The sequence below is a fragment of the Dendrobates tinctorius genome, unplaced genomic scaffold (genome assembly GCF_039654945.1).
Source record: "Dendrobates tinctorius isolate UK_male_01 unplaced genomic scaffold, ASM3965494v1 ptg000093l, whole genome shotgun sequence".
NCBI classification, from domain to species: Eukaryota; Metazoa; Chordata; class Amphibia; order Anura; family Dendrobatidae; genus Dendrobates; species Dendrobates tinctorius.
Genome location: NW_027361761.1, coordinates 1272501 through 1296615, shown reverse-complemented (window position 1 = coordinate 1296615; position 24115 = coordinate 1272501). Strand labels below are relative to the sequence as shown.

The 24115-nt window shown below is 46.1% G+C and overlaps 1 protein-coding gene across 3 annotated transcripts in view; it reads left to right on the top strand.

Annotated features, from left to right (window-relative positions):
* The window catches only part of KIF13B (kinesin family member 13B), a 183772-nt gene that overhangs the window by 120574 nt on the left and 39083 nt on the right, over positions 1 to 24115 (top strand). For 2 of the 3 annotated variants that reach the window (XM_073586354.1, XM_073586355.1), the window contains exons 26-33: positions 5878 to 5907; positions 8326 to 8425; positions 8558 to 8684; positions 11710 to 11765; positions 11877 to 12001; positions 12630 to 12806; positions 12926 to 13018; positions 17016 to 17156. In XM_073586354.1, the coding sequence (XP_073442455.1) occupies positions 5878 to 5907; positions 8326 to 8425; positions 8558 to 8684; positions 11710 to 11765; positions 11877 to 12001; positions 12630 to 12806; positions 12926 to 13018; positions 17016 to 17156 (849 nt within the window). Of the gene's footprint in view, positions 1 to 5877; positions 5908 to 8325; positions 8426 to 8557; positions 8685 to 11709; positions 11766 to 11876; positions 12002 to 12629; positions 12807 to 12925; positions 13019 to 17015; positions 17157 to 19464; positions 21061 to 24115 lie in introns of those variants that run through there. The other variant, XM_073586356.1, reaches the window with a different exon arrangement.

Genomic DNA, 24115 nt, shown 5'->3' with positions numbered 1-24115 from the left:
TTGCGTGCTCAACAGGCCAGATCGAGGGGACCCAGATCCTAAACATCATCGGCCAAATGACTCGAGGTCTTTACCAGACGACACCAGCAAGGTGGGCGGCCGCCTACTCTGTTTACTGTTTTTTTTTCTTTCCCGGCTTCCCAGGGTGGATACCCAGGTAAGGGCTCTATTGGGAGCCATCAAGTCGCTCCTGCACAACGGAGTCATTGTTCCAGTGCCGGAACACGGAAGGGCTCAGGGGTTCTATTCAAACCGTTTTGCGGTTCCCAAAAAGGACGGGTCTGTCAGGCCTGTTCTTGGACCTGAAGCTTCTGAACAAATTCATCAAGATCAGACATTTCCGGATGGAGTATCTCCGTTCAGTCATATCTGCCATGGAGCAGTGAAAATACTTGTCCTCAATAGACAACCAGGACGCATTTCTGCACATTCCCTTTTTTTCCTCCTCATCAGAGGTTTCTACGCTTCGCCATCAGCGTTCAACATTTTCAGTTCGTAGCGCTACCCTTCGGGCTAGCCACAGCTCCCAGAGTATTCACAAAGGTTATGGGAATGGCCATGGCCACACTGCATTCTCGAGGCATAGTCTTGCCTTATCTGGGTGACCTCTTGGTCAAGGGCCCATCAATACCGGCATGTGAGGAAGGTGGCAACATCATGCTAGATACTCTTGCCGCTTAGATGGTTGGTCAATACAAAGAAATCATCCCTTGTACCAGCTCAGAGGATCTCCTTCCTAGGAATGATCTTCGACACTTGCCGATGGTTTGTAATTCTTCCTCAGGAAAAGGCGCTAGTCTCCGGCAGGGAGTCCGGACACTACACCAACCAGTCCCTCATACCATCCGATCCGGGATGAAGATCCTAGGGAAAATGGTGGCAGCAATGGAAACGATACCTTTTGTCCAGTTCAATCGTCACCCCCTGCAGCACGCCTCGTGTCAGCCTGGGACAAGAATCCTTTCACGCTCTCCTCTCAAGTCAGGCAGTCGCTCGGATGGTGGATAACCAGTTCCCTCTCTGGCCTAGGGGAAATGTTTCCCTCCAGGTCATGGGCTGATAATGACAATCGATGCCAGTCTCCTTGGTTGGGGAGCGGTGTTTCGCCACCACACAACCCAGGAACGGTGGTCGCCACAGGAGGCACGCCTCCCGATCAACTTATTGGAGATACGAGCAATTCGGCTGGCTCTGCAGAAGTTTCATCACTTTCTAGCAGGCCGCCCCGTCCGGATTCCATCGGACGACGCCACGGCGGTGGTTTACATATTTCGTCGGGGGGCACCCGCAGCAAAACAGACATGCGCAAGGTGGGGCACGTTCTTCAGTGGGCCGAAACAAACCACTCGGTGATTTCGGCTGTCCACATCCCTGACGTGGAAAATTGGACGGCAGACTTCCTCAGCCGGCAGGGTCTTGCATCCGGAGAGTGGTCTCTACATCCCCAAGTCTTCCAGCAGATTTGTCAACTGTGGGGAGCTCCGGATGTGGACCTGATAGCTTCCAGAGTAAATGCCAAGGTGCCCACATATGTCGCTCGGACCAGGGACCCGCAGGCATTCGCGGTGGACGCGCTGGTTCTGCCATGGAATCAGTTTCGCCTCCCATATCTATTTTCCCCACTGCCACTACTCCCGAGAGTCAGCAAAGGGATCAAGACGGAAGGGGGGCCGGCAATTCTGCAGGCCCCAGACTGGCCCCGTCGAGCGTGGTACGCAGATCTAATGCAGCTGCCCACCGACGTTCCTGGGCGCCTGCTTGAGCGCCCAGATCTACCGTCTCGAGGGCCGATGTGCCACCCGAATTCAGGGACCCTGTGTTTGACGGCAGGGCCGTTGAATCTTGGATTCTAACCCAGGCAGGGTTCGGGAGCAAGGTGGTCGCTACAATGATTAGCACCCGGAGGCCTGCTTCAGCATGAATTTACCACCACACCTGGAAGGTGTTCTTTGCTTGATGTCGAGGCCACGGTGTTTCTCCGCTGAGATTCTCGATCCCCGACATCTTGGCTTTTTTCCCGTCGGGCTTAGAGAGCCCGGATAGCTCAGTCGGTAGAGCATTAGACTCGGGCTTTGCCCCAGGTTCCCGCAGGAGACAAATGTCGGCCTTATCCGTTCTGTTCCAGTGCAGAATTGCTACCAATTTGCAGGTGAAGACTTTTCATCCAGGGAGTGTCCCACTTGATACCTCCCTATAAGGCGCCTGGGTCCTTAACATGGTCCTAAGTGTTCTGCAGGTAGCTCCTTTGAAACCGCTTTAGGATATCTCTTTGAGGTACTTTTCCTGGAAAGTTGTTCCCCTAGTGGCCACCACTTCCATCAGGCGGGTTTCAGAGCTGGCGGCTCTATCCTGCAGAGCTCCGTTCCTTACTTTCCATAAGTATAGGGTGGTCCTCAGACCAGCCCTCCTTTTCTGCCGAAAGTCGTGTCCTCTTTTTTCACATTAATGAAGTGTGTTTCGCCTTCATTTTGTCCAGCACCGGTACACCGGGTGGAAAAAGGCTCTTCACATGTTAGACCTGGTAAGAGCCCTCCGAAGATACGTGTTGCGGACGGCACCCTTTCGTCAGACGGACACGCTGTTCGTGCTCCCTGAAGAGCGCAGGAAGGGACTCGCTGCCTCAAAGTCGACCATAGCCACATGGATTCGTTTGACTATCCAGGAGTCCTACCGCATTAGAAGCACGCCGATTCCAGCAGGGATCGGAGCGCATTCTACCCGGGCAGTGGGCGCCTCTTGGGCGCTTCGCCAGAACAGGTTTGCAGGGCAGCAACCTTGTCCAGCCTGCACACATTTGCCAAACATTATAATATCCATGCTCAGGCCTCGGCGGATGCGAGCCTGGGTAGAAGGATTCTCCAAGCAACGGTGGTGCACCTTTAAACAAGAGGTGCATGTAGCTTGGATCGGTGAGTCAATCTCCCACCCTGGGACTGCTTTAGGATGTCCCACAGTATCTGTGTCCCCCAATGAGACGAAGGAGAAACATGAATTTTTGTGAGTACTCACCGTAAAATCCTTTTCTCCGAGACGCTCACTGGGGGACACAGAACCCACCCTATTAGCCAGTTGGCTCTTGTTTTGTTTAAATGAGTATGTGTTTACCTATTTGATATAAGGGTGGTGTTTTCCTTTGGACATGTTGTACCTGTATTAAGGCTGATTTGTTGTTGTTCTCCTACTGCTTTGGCTCCAAATTGATTTCCGCCTGCAATAGAGGCGAGGGTGTATACTGCGGAGGAGGAGCTAACCTCTTTTTTTCACTTAGTGTCAGTCTCCTAGCGGCAGAAGCATACATCCACAGTATATGTGTCCCCCAATGAGCATCTCGGAGAAAAGGATTTTACGGTGAGTACTCCCAAAAATCCATGGTTTTTTTCCCCAAAAAGCCAAATCTCTATCTCATCCGACCATGCTTTTGGCAGACTTGATGGCGGTTTTGACTAAATATAGCTGAGCCTGTATGTTTTTCTTTGTAAGAAAAGTCTTCGATCTTGCCATCCAACCCCACAGACCACGCATATAAAGAATACAGGAGATTGTAGTCGCATGCAGGACACAACGAGGACTTGTCAGAAATTCCTGCAGCTCCTTTAATGTTGCTGTCGACCTCTTGGGGGTCTCCCGGACCACTTCTCATCTAGTCTTTATATCAATTTTTGAGGGAGGTCTAGTTCTAGGTAATCACACTGTTGTGACAAATTGAAGCCACTTCTTGATGTTGTTTTCACTCTCTATGCTAGATCTAATGCCTGTGAAATCTCTTTGCACCCTTTACCTGACTGACAACTCTATGGGTGACACTAAAGGTGGAAAGAGTTATGAAATTATTCTTCTTGGTAGGAAAAAAATTTTTTTACATGACCAAAACCTGGCATTTTAACAGGGGCGGGTATATATATAATATAGCCTGTCTTCTTTATCTACAGTGGCTTGCGAAAGTATTCAGCCCCTTGGCTTTTTGCTTGTTATTGTTACATTACAACCTGTGTGTAAATATTTTTGCAATCTGATTTGTGTGTGATGCATCAGCATTAAATAAAAATGTAGGCATAAATTACATTTATGAAATCAAATAACAAAAAATTGTCAGGTCCATGTGTATTCACCCCTTTTGCTATGAAGCCCCTCAAAATTGCTTGGACAAAGATCAGTTTTGTGATCGAAACGCATTGCTTTGTCATCCCGTCTTAGTAACATAGTTTTGAAGGCTGAAGGAAGACCTTATGTCCATCTAGTTCAGCCTATTTTTAGTGCAGCTGTTCTGCATTGTTGATCCTGGGGAAGGCAAAAACCCACAGAGTAGAAGCCAATTTTCTCCATAGGGAAAAAAATTCCTTCCCCTAAGCTGGGTCAATCATCTGCCTATAATATTCTGTTATTCGTAACCTTCTATACTGTTACTCACAAGAAAAGCATCCATTCCTTTCTTACATTCATTCAGTGAGTTGGCCATCACCACTTCCTCAGGAAGAGAATTCCAGAGCCTCACTGCTCTTACCGTGAAGAACCCTCTTCTATGCTGGTGCAGAAATTGTCTTTCCTCCAAACGAAGAGAATGCCCCCTTGTTCTTGTCACAGTCCTTGGTACAGAAGAAGAGCCCGGCGCTGCCCTAGCATAGTTACTAACTGTGGTTAGTTATAGCAAATTATAATTATCCTCCATCCCATAGTCCCGTGCCCATATACCCATCATACATATCCTCCATCCCATAGTCGAGTGCCCATATACCCATCACACATCCTCCATCCCATAGTCCCGTGCCCATATACCCATCATACATATCCTCCATCCCATAGTCGAGTGCCCATATACCCATCACACATCCTCCATCCCATAGTCCCATGCCCATATACCCATCATACGTATTCGCCATCCCATAGTCCCGTGCCCATATACCCATCACACATATCCTCCATCCCATAGTCCAGTGCCCATATACCCATCACACATCCTCCATCCCATGGTCAACCATTATGACATCATAGTGAGCGGCGGGGCTTGCAACCTATGATGACATCAGCGTCGCCATGGCAACCATTATGACATCATAATGAGGGGCGGGGCTTGATACACACACACTTTTTCCCCATTATGTAGATAGGGGCAAAATTGTTTGGTGAATTGGAACACGCGGGGTTAAAATTTCGCCTCACAACATAGCTTAGGACACACTCGGGGTCCAGACGTGTGACTGTGCCAAATTTTGTGGCTGTAGCTGCGACGGTGCGGATGCCAATCCCGGACTTACACACACACATACATACATACATACATACATACATACATACATACATACATACACACACACACACACACACACACACACTCTTGAGCTTTATATATTAGATTGTAGCATCTGTTTCTCCTTCCCATGTGCATAACCTTACACTTATCTGTGTTAAGCCTCATTTGCCATTTTTCAGCCCAATTCTCCAATTAACTAAAATCTGTCTGTAGTTGCAAACTGTCCTCTTTTGTGTTAACTACCTTACATAGTTTTGTATCATCTGTAAATACTGATCTGTCCCAGAGCATTGATGTTTTTATAAAGAACATTATTGTCAAATAAAGAATTTCCAATTTTTAAGGAGCTGGAACATTGCCTCTTTTTTTTTTTTTTTTTTTTCTTCTACTTGAGTTAATCGTCTGACCAGGTCTGAGTTCCCTGCACCTGATCCTCATTGTTGATGAGCTGGCTCTTTTTCTATTTCCAGGAATGTTCTGTACATGAACTGATTCACACCTTCAAAAACAACAGTGAAATTTCAGGTTGTGAGGTAGCAAAACACAAAAAATTCCAATTGGGGGGTGAATACTTTCACAAGCCACTATGTCTTTTTATTTCTCTCTCATCTCTGTATTTTGTCTTGCAGGATGGTGGAGAAGATATTGACAGCTACCAGGTAAATATTTCTCTACCTCCCCATATGCTTTAGTTCACCGTACACCAAACACATCGGACATTTCAGGACGCTTTACACTAATATCTGTCCACGGTTTAAGATCAGGTTGGTAAAACCAGGTCACAAGGTCGACCAGCGGCTGCTGACCCGGTCGACCAGCGGCTGCTGACCCGGTCGACCAGCGGCTGCTGACCCGGTCGACCCGACCGCTGACCCGGTCGATCAGTTTTGGGTCTGTTATGTAAAGGTGACTGCTCCCAGCAGCGTTGGAGTCCAGTCTCGGTCTGCATACTCGGTCAGAGACGTCTCCCGTCCGTCCTGTAGTGACAGCGGTACGTACTCCGCTTTTATCGGATGACAGGAAGCCCAAGCACAAATGAAGGCAAATATTAGTAAGTGTCCACTACATTTTCATAAATGACAGTACTTCATTAAAGAGGACAGGAACACACATACTGTGCTTTGGCATATGTTGCCGCTATGCTGCCTCACCCACCTCATGCCGTCATGATGAGAAGACGCCATTACGTGAGCGACTTTGCAGTAACCTTGTCGGGCTTGGTTCGGTGCCACGAGGCTCCCCGGCCCAGCAGCACCCCCGGTTTACGACCATCTCTTCTCTCCGCACATTTCAGGACAGTCATAATCCAGTATTTTATGGCTCGTCTCATTCACTCCGCTCCTGACGCTCTCTCCCCCGTGTGATTCCTCGGCCTTCAAGGCCTTCCACATTACAGATCATTAATGCAGCTTCACGTTTTTATCGACCCTGTCAGTCTTTGATCTTGGATTTATTTACTGCCACCCAATTACTAAAACTGGAAATGTTCCTCCAAGGGTCCTGTAAAATGCGAGGAGCATGGACAAAGCCGGGGGGCTGCATGCACTAACATAGTGCTGCCCGTCATCGTTCTAGAAGTAAAAGGTGTATTTCTTTATCAGTGTACATTGTAAGCTTCTGAATGAAACTCCAGAGCTGCAGTGAAGACTGACACACACTTGGTGACTCCTTATCTCCCGGAGAACTAAAGGATCAAACCATCAGATCATTGTGTCCTCCCACATCAGTTTCAGTGCATTATTTCTGTTTCTGTAGAATATCCGCACAAATCTCCCAGTGTTTAATAAACAAAACTAGTTTGTACCCAGAGAACAGGACGTGATATAACATAATAGATATTGTGCACCTTTGTGACTCCTGGACATTCCTGTGCGTGGAGGAGGCGGATGCAGGACCAGAGCAGCGGAGCATTCCAGATACACCATCGACTCTAGAAAGCCATGGGGTGACCTAACGGGATCAGCAGGAGTGTGGACGAGATAAGGTTACACTCTCTTGTGGCTCCCAGCTAGTCTTAGTGATTCAGGGTCTGCGGTGAAGGTCTGAGCTAAACGTGCTTTGTAGTCTTAGATTTTTTTTCATCAAATTTTATTATTACATGTTAGGAGGAGAATCCGATTCCAAACCTGTCCCCTAAAGTCATTTAGTCCCCATGTTGGATCCTTAAATTCATTGAGTTCACAGATCCGTCCCCTACACTAATCCAGACCTCAAAGCCAATCCCCTAAGTTCATTGACATCCCAGAACAGACCCTCAAATTTATTCAGACTCTGATTCCGACCCCCAGACCGGGAAACGGAGTCCGGCCCCAGACCGGGAAACGGAGTCCGGCCCCAGACCGGGAAACGGAGTCCGGCCCCAGACCGGGAAACGGAGTCCGGCCCCAGACCGGGAAACGGAGTCCGGCCCCAGACCGGGAAACGGAGTCCGGCCCCAGACCGGGAAACGGAGTCCGGCCCCAGACCGGGAAACGGAGTCCGGCCCCAGACCGGGAAACGGAGTCCGGCCCCAGACCGGGAAACGGAGTCCGGCCCCAGACCGGGAAACGGAGTCCGGCCCCAGACCGGGAAACGGAGTCCGGCCCCAGACCGGGAAACGGAGTCCGGCCCCAGACCGGGAAACGGAGTCCGGCCCCAGACCGGTTCCTCCAAATTTTTTCACACCTAAATAAGACCTATACGTTAATTCAGATGCCAAACTAGGACCCTAAAATGAATTGATGTTCTAGACCGGTCTCTCAGATTACTCAGTTCCGAGCTGCGGGCCACATACAACATCCTGATGCTGGTTTTGTCTGCTGGCCTTCAGCGTTTGTCTTCTCCTGACTGCAGACATGCCATCACGGCTGAATGTCTTCTGTCCGGCTCTGATCTCTACTCTGCCGATCTGGATGATCTGTGCCTCACTACAGATTAGGACTGTCGCATCTCCCATGAGTCTGATAGTCGGTGCCATATTGTTATAGGAAGAGCAGATCCAGTCTATCCAGATGGGGCCCCGCACGGCCGTGATTCAGCAGGTTATTATGTAGACTGTTGCTGTGAGGGGCCTGATGTGTTTGGTTCTCTTCTTCCAGGACCGGGACTTGGACAGACTGAAGAGGAAATGGTTGAACGCTCTGACCAAGCGCCAGGAGTACTTGGACCAGCAGCTGCAGAAGCTCGTCAGCAGGCAAGGTGCGGAAGTGACGTCCTGTAATAGTGGACTGATGATGGCTGGCCGGATTTTTAGATACACTTTTGTGAATGGATGATTCCCGGTGGTCATTTCCACCATTAGGGCTTGTGATGATTTCCTGTTCTCCTCAGATAAGACTGAAGATGATTCAGAACGTGAAGCGCAGCTCCTGGAGATGAGGCTGACTCTGACTGAAGAGAGGAACTCCGTCCTGGTGCCTTCTGCGGGCAGCGGTATTCCTGGGGCACCGGCTAACTGGTGAGAACTGTGACCCCGTGCTAAATATGTACACCTCTCTTTGATCACCTCCAGCATAGCTGTCCTTACATGCTTGGTATAGGGAGGGAGGAGTACGATAGAATCAATGCTTAGTGGCGCCTGATACACTTAATACTTACAGGGACACTCCAGGAAAACGTGATCCTTGCAGTGCCTGGTGCAGATTTTACACAAGCTACGGTGATGGGCTGCGTCCAGTTTGATCTGCAGAAGCCATTTACCAGTCAAGCTCAGGGGTATACACACTATATGGAGAAAAGTATGTACCCCCTCCACATACCACCTCCTGAAGCTTCTCTGACCTCCCATCCTACACTTATGTACTTTAATATGGAGCTGCCCCTCTGAAGATATAGGCTCCCGCTCTTCTAGGAAAGATTTCTACAAAATTTTTGGACTTTTTTCCCCTTCATCCAGAAGAGCATTTGTGGGGGTCAGACCCTGATGTTGGTGAAGGTCAGGCTCACAATTATATGCCTTGGATATGGTTGGTGGTTCGGGCTCCTTGTGGCCGCTCATGTTCTTTCCCCTTCATGTCTGTATGGACCTTGTGCACTGGGCACATTCATGGGGGGACAGATAAAGGTCTTCCCCAAATTGTTCTCACAAAGCTGAAGCAACAGGTGTCCACAATGTCTTGTACTGAAGATTAAAATTTCCCAACACTGAAGCTAAGGGCCCAATGCCGACCCCTGATAACAGCCCATAGCATTATCCCCCTCCACCATCTGTACAACGGGCACAATGTAGCTAGGGGGTAACCTCCTCCTGGAATCACCAATCCCCCCCGATTCCTCCATCAGATACAGATAGAGAAGTGCGATCCGACACTGCACAGAACACGTCTCATCCAGAGTCCAGTGGTGGCGGCTTTACACCACTCCACCCGACTCTAGGCATTGTGCTTGGTGATGTACGGCTGCAGGCATCTGCTTGGCCATGAAATCCCAATTCTTGAACATCCTGGGGTACAGTTTTTCCCAATTGTCTGGATGTCTGTGAGCCATACTTTAGCTGCTCTGTGAACTCGTAGCTTCATCAAATACATCGGCCATGCTCCTCTCCATCATCTGGGCTTTTATGATATTAGATTTTCTGAATGACAAAAGTGCCGAATTTGTGCACTGCTCTCAACACACTGTCCGTTCTTGGGTATTGCAGCTCAGCACCTAGTGACTTCAATAGTACTGACCCAGGAGGGGCCTCTACTTGGTGTATGGACTCATGCTGTCTTTGTTCTGTACACTACTTACTTCTGTCCCGTGCTGGACCTGCTAACAGCTGATCGCTGGGGGGTGCCAGATGTTGGACCACCACTGATCTGATATTCTAGGATAGGCCATCAGTATAGACAAGCCCTTGAACAGTGGAGAGGATTGTCAGGGATTGGTTTCGTCAGTCACCAGCCTTTTCCTATCCATGTCACTCTGCGAGATGGGTATGAGGGAAGGCCTATGAGCCCATTCTCTTTTAGCCATTTTACCTTCTATCGTGTCTCCTCATGACATCTCATTTCTTTATTGACGCTGACCAGGCTTCATAAATCCCCAGTGATCAATGGAGGGAAGGATGCAGCAGCCATACAATTTCCCTGCAGCGGCCACTACAGGTGAAATGTAGTATAACATGCTGGTCAGTCAGATGGTCGTCCATGTAAAACATGATGGGGCTCAGTCCTCCAGCTTCATCCCTCCGTTCTGGCACAGACATAGGGGTCCTCAGCAGGGGGTCTTCGTTGTAGAGTTGCTGGATTGGTTGAGAACGGGAGGATTCCATGGTCAGGGCTCAGCGTTTTCCGTCTGCCCCCAGATTACTGATCTCGCCGTACTGCAATATTTCGCTCTTGCTCCAAATCATTCCGACCTTGGGTATAAATCACCGTTAAGTATCCGTGCACTTACCGCACCCCTGGGTTAATTATCCCGCTCGCGCCTCACTTTAGAAGGAAGCAGTGATAAAACGGCGTTGCCTGGCTGCGGCGTCTCTCCCGTATTAAACGCCTGCTTCCTTTCAGTCAGCCCTCGGCCCTCTGTAATTTTCCAGGCATTAAGAGACAGCAAATTAAAACCCACACGGAAACCTCGTCATTAATTATACATGAAAGGACAGAGGAGGTGAGTAATGTTACGCACAATTTAGTGGCAATAAACCCGTCCATCGCTGACATCCCGAATCAATTAGCAGGACATAATAATTACAAGGGGAAAAGATGTCGAAACAGCACTCGAGTCTCCTCGCTCGGCGGTCCGCAGGGCGCACGTCGGGGAGGGGATGCCGAACCTCCATTGACACCCAGTATGGGCAGAATTGCTGTATTCATCCCAAGTCTCAGTTTAGCCTCCCATATTACTGGATTTCCAGGCAATCATGCCATTCTGGGTTCTGGAAAAGCAGGGTAGCACCCATTATAGACACTAATATAGCTACATAGAGGTGGTCACCCAGCTTTTCCAGACTCCTTAATATCTTTCCTGTTCTTTTATCACTTCATTTCTTACCAGACTGGCTTTTCAGGAGTCTTGGAAAGCTGAGTGGCATCCAAGATGTTGGCTATGATAGCTACTACAGTTTGTCATCCAGCTTTCCCAGTTTGCTCAGTTATGGCGTTTTACATCCCTTGCTCTTATGTCTGTGAATTACTGGCCAGTCTCACCGTTCAGTTCTCTTGGAAAGCTGAGTGGTACACAACATGGTCAATAGTTCATTTTCACCACTTTTAAAGGGCTTTATAAGGGCTAATCTTGCCGTCACCCAACTTTACCAGACTTGGCAATAGCAAAGCGTGCTCAGTTTTGCAGGGATACATCCCTTGCTGCCACATCACTACTTCTCATTCAGGACTCATGGAAAGCTGGGTGGCTGGCTATGACAGTTGCCAACCAGCCTCGACTCCAGAAGGACACAACTTGCATAGTCATACAGTGTTGTAATTTTAGGGTTAGTTTAGTTTCAGGTTTGGGATATGGAGTCAACTGTTTACGACTTGTGTTTTTCTTTCTTTCAGGACTCCAGTGCCGGGAATGGAAACTCATATACCTGTTATTTTCCTGGATCTCAATGGTACGTGAATGCAGGACTCGTTCTGGTGGGAGCAGCTTGTGCCGATAACCAGTGTCATCACACTGACTTAACCCACCTGGTGTCTTTGCTTTACCCTTGGATTTCTTGCAGCGGACGATTTCAGCTCCCAGGACAATTTGGATGAGCCAGAAGCGGCCGGGTGGGACGCAACACTGACGTCTGAAGAGGAGGACGAGTTCTTTGACCTACAGATTGTCAAACATCACGAGGCTGAGGTACGTACTACTCATTAATTGTCTCTACATCTGTCAGCAAAATCTACAGTATGTACTGATCCTGAGTTACATCCTGTATTATACTCCAGAGCTGCACTCACTATTCTGCTGGTGTAATCACTGTGTACATACATTACATTACTGATCCTGATTAACATCCTGTATTATACCCCAGAGCTGCACTCACTATTCCGCTGGTGCAGTCACTGTGTACACACATTACATTACTGATCCTGAGTTACATCCTGTATTATACCCCAGAGCTGCACTCACTATACTGCTGGTGCAGTCACTGTGTACATACACTACATTACTAATCCTGTACTGATCCTGAGTTACATCCTGTATTATACCCCAGAGCTGCACTCACTATTCTGCTGGTGCAGTCACTGTGTACATACATTACATTACTGATCCTGAGTTACATCCTGTATTATACCCCAGAGCTGCACTCACTATACTGCTGGTGCAGTCACTGTGTACATACACTACATTACTGATCCTGTACTGATCCTGAGTTACATCCTGTATTATACTCCAGAGCTGCACTCACGAATCTGATTGGGTATATATAAATGGCTTTTCCGATCTGGACAACCCCTTTAAGAAATGCTTGGCTTGGTTACAGGTGAAGGCGGAAGCCTCGTGGGACTGCACTGTTCACAACAGCCCCCATCTCAGTAAAGGATCGTCAGCGGATGAGCGGGTTTTCCTTATCGTCAGAGTAACGGTTCAGCTCAGTCATCCCGCCGAGATGCAGCTGGTTCTGCGCAAGCGCATCTGTGTTAACGTCTATAGCCGCCAGGTGACTGCGAGCACTACTTGTTATGAGCTCCCATATTGAAGGTCTCCTCACGATGTGATGAACACCCATATCTGTTTTTTACTTTCTTTATAGACATTTCTTCCTTTTTTTCTACCCAGGGATTTGCTCAAAGTTTTCTAAGGAGAATGTCATCAAGAAGTAATATTACAAGCTGCGGGGTCACTGTCGAGATAGTCTCCAATATTCCGGAGGTAACAATTCCAATAAGTCTAAATAATAAACCATCTATACACGGAGAAGGCAAATGAAATTTATGCAGAACTAAAAAAAAAAGAAAAGAAGTAAAATTGTGAAAAATCTGATAAATAACATACAGTGGGAACCGTATAGTCAAGAAGTAGTATCTGTACCAACATTTACAGTGAGAAACAGGAAGGCAGTACTATCTGTACCTACATCATTTCAAGTGAAACAAAGGGAATTCCTATTATCTGAGCTTACAAACTTTATAGGGATATATTAAGGCAGTACGGTCTGTGCCGCATCACTATCGAGGGGAACGTAGTATCTGTACTTGCACCATTTACAGTGAGAAACAGAGGAAGAACTATCGGTACCAACAAAATTTACATTTGGAATCAAAGATGCAGTGCTATCTGTACCTATATCATTTACAGATGGAGGCAGTACTGTCTGTACCTACACCATTTACTGTGAGGAACAAGGAGGCAGTGCTAACTGATCTTACATCATTTACAGTCAGTACTGCCTCCTTGTTTCCATCTGTACTTACATCATTTTAGCGAAAAATAGGGAAGCGGTATTATTTGAGCTTAAATACCTTATAGGAATATACACTGCTCAAAAAGATAATGGGAACACTAAAATAACACATTCTAGATATCAAAGAATGAAATATTTAAGTTGCAAATCTTTATTCATTACATGGTGAAATGCGTTGAGAACAATAAAATATATCAGTGATCAATGTAAATCAATATGAATATCTCATGGAGGTCTGAATTTGAAATGTTACTCAAAATAAAGTGGAAAATCAAATTACAGGCTGATCCAACTTAGGTGGAAATGCCTGAAGAAAAGGAAATGATGCTCAGTAGTGTGTGTGGCCTCTACGTGCCTGTATGACTTCCATACAATGCCTGGGCATGCTCCTGATGAGGCGGCGGATGTTCTCCTACAGGATCTTCTCACAGACCTAGGTTAAAGGGTCAGTCAACTCCTGGACAGTCTGTGGTGCAACGTGGCGTCTGTGGATGGAATGAGACATGATGTCCCAGATGTGCTCAATTGGATTCAGTTCTGGGAAATGGGAAGGCCAGTCCATAACATCAATGCTTTCATCATGCTGAAACTGTTGACAGACATCATCCACATGAGGCCTAGCATTGTCATGCATCAGAAGGAACCCAAGGCCCACTGCACCTGCATATGGTCTCATGATGGGTCTGAGAATCTCATCCCCATACCTAATGGCAGTCTTTGTACCTTCGGGCTAGCACATGGAGGGCTGTGCGGCCCTCCAAAGAAATGCCTCCACAGACACCATTAGTGATCCACTACCAAAACTGGTCATGCTGGATGTTGTTGCAGACAGCAGAATGTTCCCTGTGGCGTCTCCAGACTGTGACACGCTGTTACATGTGCTCAGTGTGAACCTGCACTCATCTGTGAAGAGCACAGGGAGTCAATGTCGAATCTGCCAATCGCCCTGTACAGTGTTGGGCTGTAAGCAAAAAAACCCAATTTTGGATGTCGGGCTCTCAAACCTCCCACGTGGAGTCTGTTTCTGACAGTTTGAGCAGACACATGGATGTTAGTGGCCTGCTGGAGGTCATTTTGCAGGACTCTGGCAGTGCTCCTTCTGTTCCTCCTTGCACAAAGGAGGAGGTAGCGGTCCTGCTGCTAGGTTGTTGTTGCCCTCCCACTGCCCCCTCCGTGTCTCCTGGTGCATTGGCCTATCTCCTGGTATCTGCTCCATGCTCTGGACACTGTGCTGACAGACACAGCTACCCTTCTTGCCACAGTTCGCATTGATGTGCCATCCTGAATGAGCTGCACTACATGAGCAACTTCTGTGGTTTGTAGACACCGCCTCATGCTACTGTACCTCTAGGGATGAGAGCAATGGCAAAAAGAACAAGTGACTAAAACCGTCAAAAAGGATGAGAACAGAGAAATGGTCTGTGGTCACCCCCTGCAGAATCACTCCTTTTATAGGTGCTGTCTTGTTAATTGCTGATCATTTCTACCTGTTGTCTGTTTTATTTGCACAACAGCAGGAGAAATTGATTGACAATCAGTGTGGCTTTATAACTAGACAGGTTGATTTCACAGAAAGTGTGATTGACTTGGTGTTACATTCTGAATGTTTTTTAAGTGTTGCCTTTATTTTTGAGCAGTGTATTAAGCCAGTACTATCTGTGCCTTGTCATAAACAAGTGGGCAGTAGTATCTGCACCTTTGTCCTTTACAGAGAGAAATAAGTAGGCCAGACTATCTGTACCTACGTAATTTACAGTCATAAACAGGGAGGCAATACCTTCTGTACCTACATAATTTACAAGGAGGAGGCAGTAGTAACCGTACCTCCATCATTTCAAGGGGAAACAGAGAAGCAGTTTTATCTGTACGTAGATAGTTTATAGACATCTATTAAGGCGTTACTGTTTGTGAGTACTTCATGTACATAGAATAATAGGGAGGTAGCACTATCTGTGCCTACATCATTTATAGGAAAATTAAGAAAGCTGTACTCCCTGCTTTTTTTTGACTGGGAGGCAGTGTTATATGTGTCTACATAATATATACAGAGATATAAAGGCTCTACCATCTGTAGCTAAATCACTTACAGGGTAAGGCAGGCAGTACTGTCTGTGCCTATATCATTTACAGTGATAGAAAATGAGGCAGTTTTATTTGTACCTGCATCTTTGACAGGACAAGGACCTCTTTATAGTCAGACCAGGAAGTAATATCTTTACCTACATCATTGTAGGGAGAGACATGGTAGCAGCAAAGTCTATGTTGAATCACCGTTAAAGACAAGGAGGCGATACTATCACATCCTACATTGTTCTCAGGGAGAAATGAGGTTACGGCATTATTTATACCTACGTCATGTAAAGGGAGAGACCAGAAGTCAGTGTGGTCTGTTCTTACATCATTAACGGGTAAAGACAAGGAGGCAGCACTATCTGTTCCTATATTATTCTCAGGGAGAAATGAGGTGACAATGTTATCTATACCTACTTCATGTACAGGGAGAGACCAGAAGTCAGTGCGGTCTGTGTTTACTTCTTTTACGGGTAAAGACAAGGAGGCAGCACTATCTGTTCCTACATTATTCTCAGGGACAGATGAGGTGACATCTTTATACCTATGTCATATAAACTGCGAGACAAGCATTTGGTTCTGTCTGTGCTTACATCATTTACGGGTAAAGATCAGGGCAGTACTGTCTGTTCCTACATTATTCTCAGGCAGAGATGAGGGTTTATCCATAGCTAGGTGGTCAGTGCTGTGTCTGCACCTGCGTCATTAGCGTTTAGGCTCTGGTTGGACGTATGTGCCACTCTTCTCGTTGTGGTCCTCTTTGATCTGGGTAATTTTCAGAGGTTACGTTTGATGTTCTCAATAATTGGTGTTCTCTCCGTGCTCTCGTTTCGTCGGGGTCCCCCGAGGGTCCTATCAGAAGGAACGGTTCCCCTTCCCCCCCCCCCAAAGTATCTCTATTGCGGTGGATTGAGGCCGCACAGTCGCTCTCTTCCCCCTCCACCTCTTGCTTTCAGACACTGTTACTTTTGCAAAGGTTACGCTGTCATTTCACCAACAAAGGCCCTTTGACGATCACTGTACAGAATACAGATTCACATTGCTCCAGACGATCGATATGTCCTGCAGTTCCCCCCGCGCTGGAGGAATATCCGCTACGGAGCGCACGTCTTCATCTGTCGCCCACTAAATGCACATATACAATGTGTGATGTCTCCGATGAGATTCATGTGTCGCCACATACAACAACAGCGCAGAAAGAAACCTACCTGATGTACCGGGTGTCATGGCGCCATTATTATATATCGTTAAGACCCAGGTTTATCATTATTGCAGATCCATACAAATGAATTTTGAGAGTGTTATATTAACTTTTTCATTTAAAAAAATTTTTAAATATAAAATAAAAATCTGTCTATATACATTTGGAATGACAACCTATACCTCTACCTCCAGGACTCTCAAGGCGCGGAGGACCGGGAGGCCCTGGCCAGAATGGCTGCGGACGTGGACTGCGACAACTCCACTTACATCGAGAAGTATTTACGCAGCGTACTGGCCGTAGAGAACATCCTCACCCTGGACCGGCTGCGTCAGGTCTGTATCCTGCTGGTCTCCTGCTAATTATTGCGCACGTCTTTCCCTTTTAAAGAGGTATTCCTAGAATTAAAAGTGACTGATTTCTGAGTTTCTGACCGCTGTGATTCCAAGAGTGACGCTCTGTAGCGTCTCATTATGGATGGAGTGGAGATGCGCACAGTCGACGACCTCAGCATAGGACTTGAAAGCAGAGTACAGCGCTCGACTATTTTCGTCAGTCCCATAGACAATTAATGTAGCGGAGGTTGAAAATGCACATTTATGCTCCATTCATTCAACATTTTCTGGATCACCTGGAAACCCAGCCGTCAAACACAATGGATAATTGACGACTTTCAATTCTGGGTATATGTCTTTATTGTACTTGTCGTCTTAGACCATGTACTTAGACTTAAAGGGTTTGTCTAGCCACTATATATATATATATATATATATATATATATATATATATATATATATATATATAATGTGTGTGTGTGTATATGTGTATATATATATATATATATATATATATATATATATATGTATATGTATATATATTAATTTTTTTTTTAATAAAAAATTACTCAAGTGATGTAAATTAAAACCGATCCTCCACCCTTTCACTTCTGACACTTAACTGGTACCTTGCCTGGATATGCGACCACTGCAGTCAATCACTGGTCACCAACACATCACCTCTACTGCTCGTTATTGATGACGTTGGTGTCCAGATAGTGCAGGAACTACAGAGACCTGGAGGGAGATACTTTGATTATTTTATGCTGAGCATTTATTTTTTTGTAAAATTGAAGTAGCTGGACCTTGCCTGTAGGAACGTTTTTGTAACCAGATGTAAGAATGTCTTCAGTCCCGTCACTAATGATGACGATGGACCTGCAACAGACTTTAGGATTGAATGTCGTCACATTCTACCATTAAAGCATTCTCAATGTATAAGGAATGAAAGCAACTAAAAACGGCCCCTATGAAAAAGGTTCAGTGTGGCCACATGCCGATGAACTGCGTGCTGGAACCCCCACCGATCAAGAGAATAGCATTTTGTAGAGCCATGCACATACATTTGGTCTATTAATTTACTATGGGTCGACTGGAAATCGAGAGCAGCACTCGACTCTCTCCGGGAGTTGCATGCTCAACTTTTGCCGGGAGGATTGCGCTCGGCTCTGTCCGGGGGGGGATGTCGCGCTCGGCTCTCTCCGGCGTGTCGCGCTCTCCGGCGTGTCGCGCTCTCCGGCGTGTCGCGCTCTCCGGCGTGTCGCGCTCTCCGGCGTGTCGCGCTCTCCGGCGTGTCGCGCTCTCCGGCGTGTCGCGCTCGGCGCTCTCCGGCGTGTCGCGCTCGGCTCTCTCCGGCGTGTCGCGCTCGGCTCTCTCCGGCGTGTCGCGCTCGGCTCTCTCCGGCGTGTCGCGCTCGGCTCTCTCCGGCGTGTCGCGCTCGGCGCTCTCCGGCGTGTTGCTCTCGGCTCTCTCCGGCAGCTTGCTTAGCTAATGAATGGCGAAGATGCATTTATGCTCAACTTCATCTCAATTCATAGCCCTTTTGTCGGAATCGGCTCGGGTTCCAATCAATACGTTATGCCCTATCCTATGTACAACTTGTATGCTTGGTGCAACCCCTTTTAAATCTATTTTGCCACGTCGCGCTGTATGACTTTTGGTGACGCTACACTGCCGATTGTCTGCTCATGTCCCTGTTAGAGTAAAAGCCATGGAAGAGACGAATGTCCTGTACCTGTCGGCACAGCCATATTGAGGGGTACTTCTACTCAATGATTTTATGGGCTCTGCTAAATATCCAGAGAAATACTGTGGCCATGTATGTGCGGATATGATCGCTATTCTGAGGGCAGTGTAGTGCGGTATACGGGCAGGGTGGCACTACGGAGTAGATACCATGTGGTCCCGGGGTGTTGCGGCACAGTACACGTTAGGACAATCATCACTGCAGTCACTAAGTGCCAGTTCTGAAAATAAAGTTAATTTTAGAAGTTTGCTTCAGGTCCATTGTGTGACCCACAAGATCTGCTTGGGATGAATGCTCTCCATAGATTCTTTCCTTGTCTTCATAAGATGAGTACCCCCTTAGACACCATAAAAATTTGGGAAACTGAAGAAATCATGCTAAATTGGATATGAAGGAGCATGAACATCTGAAGTCTTAACCCGCAGAACATTCCCGGAAACACCAACATATCAGACACACATCTGTTCCCAAGACTTGTTTTTTTTTATTTATTTCCCCCCCCCCCTAAAGTTTGATCCCTGGAGACGTTAACGTCTTTCACTCCCCCTCCTTGTCACGCAGGCTTTTTGCCCCATCGGCAGAGGATATCGAAATCCATGCCGCACCAGCGGAGAGGAGTGCAAGTCCTCCGGAGACCAGACCCAGTGTTATCACAAACCGAGACCTGGTGTAAAACATGGCTCGTACTCGGCGCCTCTTTATTGTGAATGGAGAAGGAGAGCGTCGGCCCCACCAGTGCTACTGCAGGAGAGCTGGGACAGCTTCAAGATGCCAAGAGCAAGCACGAGTATGGTGCCACAGAGCAGCAGTCCGCGTCACGGGGCAAAAGAATATGACGCTTATTGGAGGGAGAAATTGGACTTACTTTTGGGGAACAGCTGAGAAGACTGGAACTTTTTGGCCTAAACTTTCAATCTTAAGGAAATGAAGAAACCCAAGAGCAGTGATGTCATCGCTCATTGGCCTGATCATGAAGTGGCCTTTGGTATTCACGAAGTTGTACCTTTGGTCCTACTGAGGTCCATATGAGAACTGATGCCATTGAAGGAAAGCTGGAGAGAAAGTTTTCCTGATTTAATATGAAAACCTCCAAAAAGTGGACCAGATATCGAACATTTTGTAACAGTTTGGAAAGTATATACACTTCTCAATGGAACCTAGTGTAAAGCGCATGCGCGAGTTCTTCAGACCAATATACATTGATTTCATATGTTTTCTTCTAAAGTGCCATCCAGGAGGCTTTAAAGGAGTTGTCCTGTAAAACCACTGGATGGATGATCTATGTATGATTGTTGTTAGTCTGGCTCCTGAGATCCCAAAAAACAAGGACCCAAAGTCCTCTTGTGTGACTGGAGCAGAACTGAGCATGTGCGGCCACCAGTCTTATTGACAAGTGGTATTCGCACATGCTCAATATCGCTTCATTCACACCGGAACCATTAGGTCCCATTTTCTGTAGCCCAGTAGTCGGACACTCAGCCTTCATGCATTTATCATCTCTCCTATGGACCAGCAATTAATATGATGTGAATGGGACAAGTCCTTTTATTATAGATTGGTATACTATTACCTGAATGAGCCCCATAGCGACGGGCGTACTTTGTGCTTCCTGACTAGTGCTTCGTGAGCTCTGTTTAGTACATATGGTTGTGAGCATGTGCTACCATTTACGGCCACTACACATTGTTTGGCGCTGTGCCGAAGCGCCTTTTCTAGAGGTGGCGGTAGTTGAATCCGTACCCATGTGACTTTGGTGACCTATCCGAAGTCCTGATTAGCCACTTGTTATAAACTGAACTCTATAGTTAAAGTAGAAGCTCCTAAACCCCCTGTGGTGGGTGCATGATGTTCAAAGTAAAATGTTGGACTGGAATCCGGCATTAGTAGGTGTTACCACCACGTCATATTGTTCAGTCTCTGTGAGCATGTTCAATGGAGTATTTTCTATGAAAAAAAAAAAAAATAAAGCAAGCGTGTAATATCACCTGTGAGCGGTAATGTCTTACCTGGGGAGGTTGTCACCTCTGCTTTGTGCATCTGCTACACAGGATCACATCCGCTTTGTGAAAGGAATGACAAACTGTACTGATGACGAGGTGCGTACGACCCCAAAATGCGTTGATTTGTCTATGGAGTCAATAAATTATTTGGATCAGACTGATCCCACTCTTTGTATATTTGATGCGAGCAGCGTGGCAAAGGGAAAACCAATTTTTTTTTTAATTTTTTTTTTTTATTTCTAACCTGTACTCTATTAGTCAAAAGGATGGAAGGGTGAAGCAACAGGCATGTAGTACTATCTGAGCCTACATTAATTCCTGGTGAGAAAAGGGTGGCAGTTGTATTTCTTCCTACATTATTTACAGGAAGAAATGGGTCAGCCACACAATTAGTGTCTATATCATTTACAGAAGGAGAATAGGAGCAAGTACTCTCTGTTCTTACATAAATTACAGGAAAAAAAACAAGGAGTCAGTACTATCTGTCCATACATGACTTGCAGGAAAAGACAAGGCGCCAGTAGAATCTGTCCCTATGTAACTTACAGAAAGAGTACTGGCGCCTTGTCTATCTGTTTGTACTTGATTTACCAGAAAAGACAAAGTCAGAACTATCTGTACTTACATAATTTACAGGGAGAGACAAGATGGTCCTAGTATCTATATCTATTCAAAAGAAGAAGGTTGACAACTAACGATGAGTGTATGTGCTCGGATAAGGTGTTATCTGAGCATGCTCGTGTGCTAAGTGTCTTGTGTGTGCTGGAAAAATATGAGTCCCCGCGGCTGCATAGACAGCCGTAACACATCCACATGTCATTTATAAGGAAGCGGTACTATCTGAACCTGTATTCTATATAGAAAAGCAGAGGAAGCAGTACTATCTGTACCCATGTCATTTACAAGAAGGCAGTACTATCTGTACCTATATCATTTACAGGGAGGCAGTACTATCTGTACCTATATCATTTACAGGGAGGCAGTACTATCTGTACCTACATTATTTACAGGGAGGCAGTACTATCTGTACCTACATTATTTACAGGGAGGCAGTACTATCTGTACCTACATTATTTACAGGGAGGCAGTACTATCTGTACCTACATCATTTACAGGGAGGCAGTACTATCTGTACCTATATCATTTACAGGGAGGCAGTACTATCTACCTATATCATTTACAGGGAGGCAGTACTATCTGTACCTACATTATTTACAGGGAGGCAGTACTATCTGTAGTTATAACATTTGTAGAAAAGATAAGGAAGCAGAGCGATCCGTACCTACGTCATTTACCGGAAAGCAGTTCAATCTGTGCCTACATCATTTACAGAAAAGCCAAGGAAGCAGTACTATCTGTACCTACCTCATTTACAGAAAATACCGGGAGGCAGTACTGTCTATACCTACATCATTTATTGAAAAGCTAGTGAATCAGTACTATCTGTGCCTACATCAATTACAGGAAGGCAGTACTATCTGCATCTAAATGATTCGTAGAAAAGACAAGTAAGCAGCACTATCAGTACCTATGTAATTTACAGTGAGAGACCAGGAGGAAGAACTATCTGCACCCACATCCTTTACAGAAAAGACCAGGAGGCAGTACTAGATGGTGGTTATGTCTGCTGTACTGCACGTTGGTAGATGCGGGTTTTCTGCCTTTTCCCTTTGCTAATGGCTAATTAGACATACGGTAATTAAGTTAATGAGGCATGAATATATGAACACAGCCCTGTAGGTTCCGGTCTCGTCTGCTCGCCTTCCACGCGCCTCAGAGTTTTGTGATGATGATACTTACTGATTTATCAGAATGTAACCTTTCCCATTTTACAGCCACATAAAGAGGATTTCCTCCCTGTAACCTGTGTCAGGAAGTCGTATATCCCACCCTGGCTCCATCCCGAGATCACAGACCCCTCTCGTCCTCCCCTCCTCACCGACACGGGCTTAGAATTAATACAAATACTCCGCGGATTATTTATACTGAGGTTCTTACTCTGAAATACGAGGCATGTACGTGACAATGGCTTCATTTGTGTGATCCTTGTATAAATAATGAATCAAAGAATAGGGAAAGTGTCATTGGGAGTTTTCACTCTGGTCACTGAGCCTCTAAATCAGGGGTAGGGATTCGGGAACCTTTTTTCTGCCAGGCGCCATTCAGATGTTTATACCATCCTTTTGGGGGCCGTACAAATCGCGCACTAATTCCACCCACAAAGTACATCCTGCCGCTGGTGCTAGTGTCAGGACATAATGTTTCACTGCACGCGCCTTAGGCCTCTTTCACACTTCCGTTTTTTACAATCAGTCACAATCCGCCAGGTTTTGAAAAAAACGGATCCGCAATTTTTTTTGAGAATCCGTTTTTTTCACCATTGACTTTCATTATTGGCGGATTTTGACGGATTGCCGTCCGTTGCATCCGTTTTTGTGCGGATCCGCCATAATGTTGCTGCCCGTCAACATCCTCAAAGATTTCCAAACGGAGCTTGCAACGTTTTTTTGGCCAGCGGATCCTCCAGACACTGATTTAACCCGAAATTCTGTCTGGGTGCAGGACAAAAAAAAATCTCTTTCTCTTTCTTCTCTTTCTCTTTCTTCTCTTTCTCTTTCTTCTCTTTCTCTTTCTTCTCTTTCTCTTTCTCTTTCTTCTCTTTCTCTTTCTCTTTCTCTTTCTTCTTTCTTCTTTCTTCTCTTTCTCTTTCTCTTTCTTTCTTCTCTTTCTTCTTTCTTCTTTCTTTCTTCTCTTTCTCTTTCTTCTTTCTTCTTTCTTTCTTCTCTTTCTCTTTCTTCTTTCTTCTTTCTTTCTTCTCTTTCTCTTTCTTCTTTCTTCTTTCTTTCTTCTCTTTCTCTTTCTTCTTTCTTCTCTTTCTTCTTTCTTCTCTTTCTTCTTTCTTCTCTTTCTTCTTTCTTCTTTCTTCTTTCTTCTCTTTCTTCTTTCTTCTCTTTCTTCTTTCTTCTCTTTCTTCTTTCTTCTCTTTCTTCTTTCTTCTCTTTCTTCTTTCTTCTCTTTCTTCTTTCTTCTCTTTCTTCTTTCTTCTCTTTCTTCTTTCTTCTCTTTCTTCTTTCTTCTCTTTCTTCTTTCTTCTCTTTCTTCTTTCTTCTCTTTCTTCTTTCTTCTTTCTTCTCTTCTCTTTCTTCTCTTTCTCTTTCTTTCTCTTTCTCTTTCTTCTCTTTCTCTTTCTCTTTCTCTTTCTTCTCTTTCTC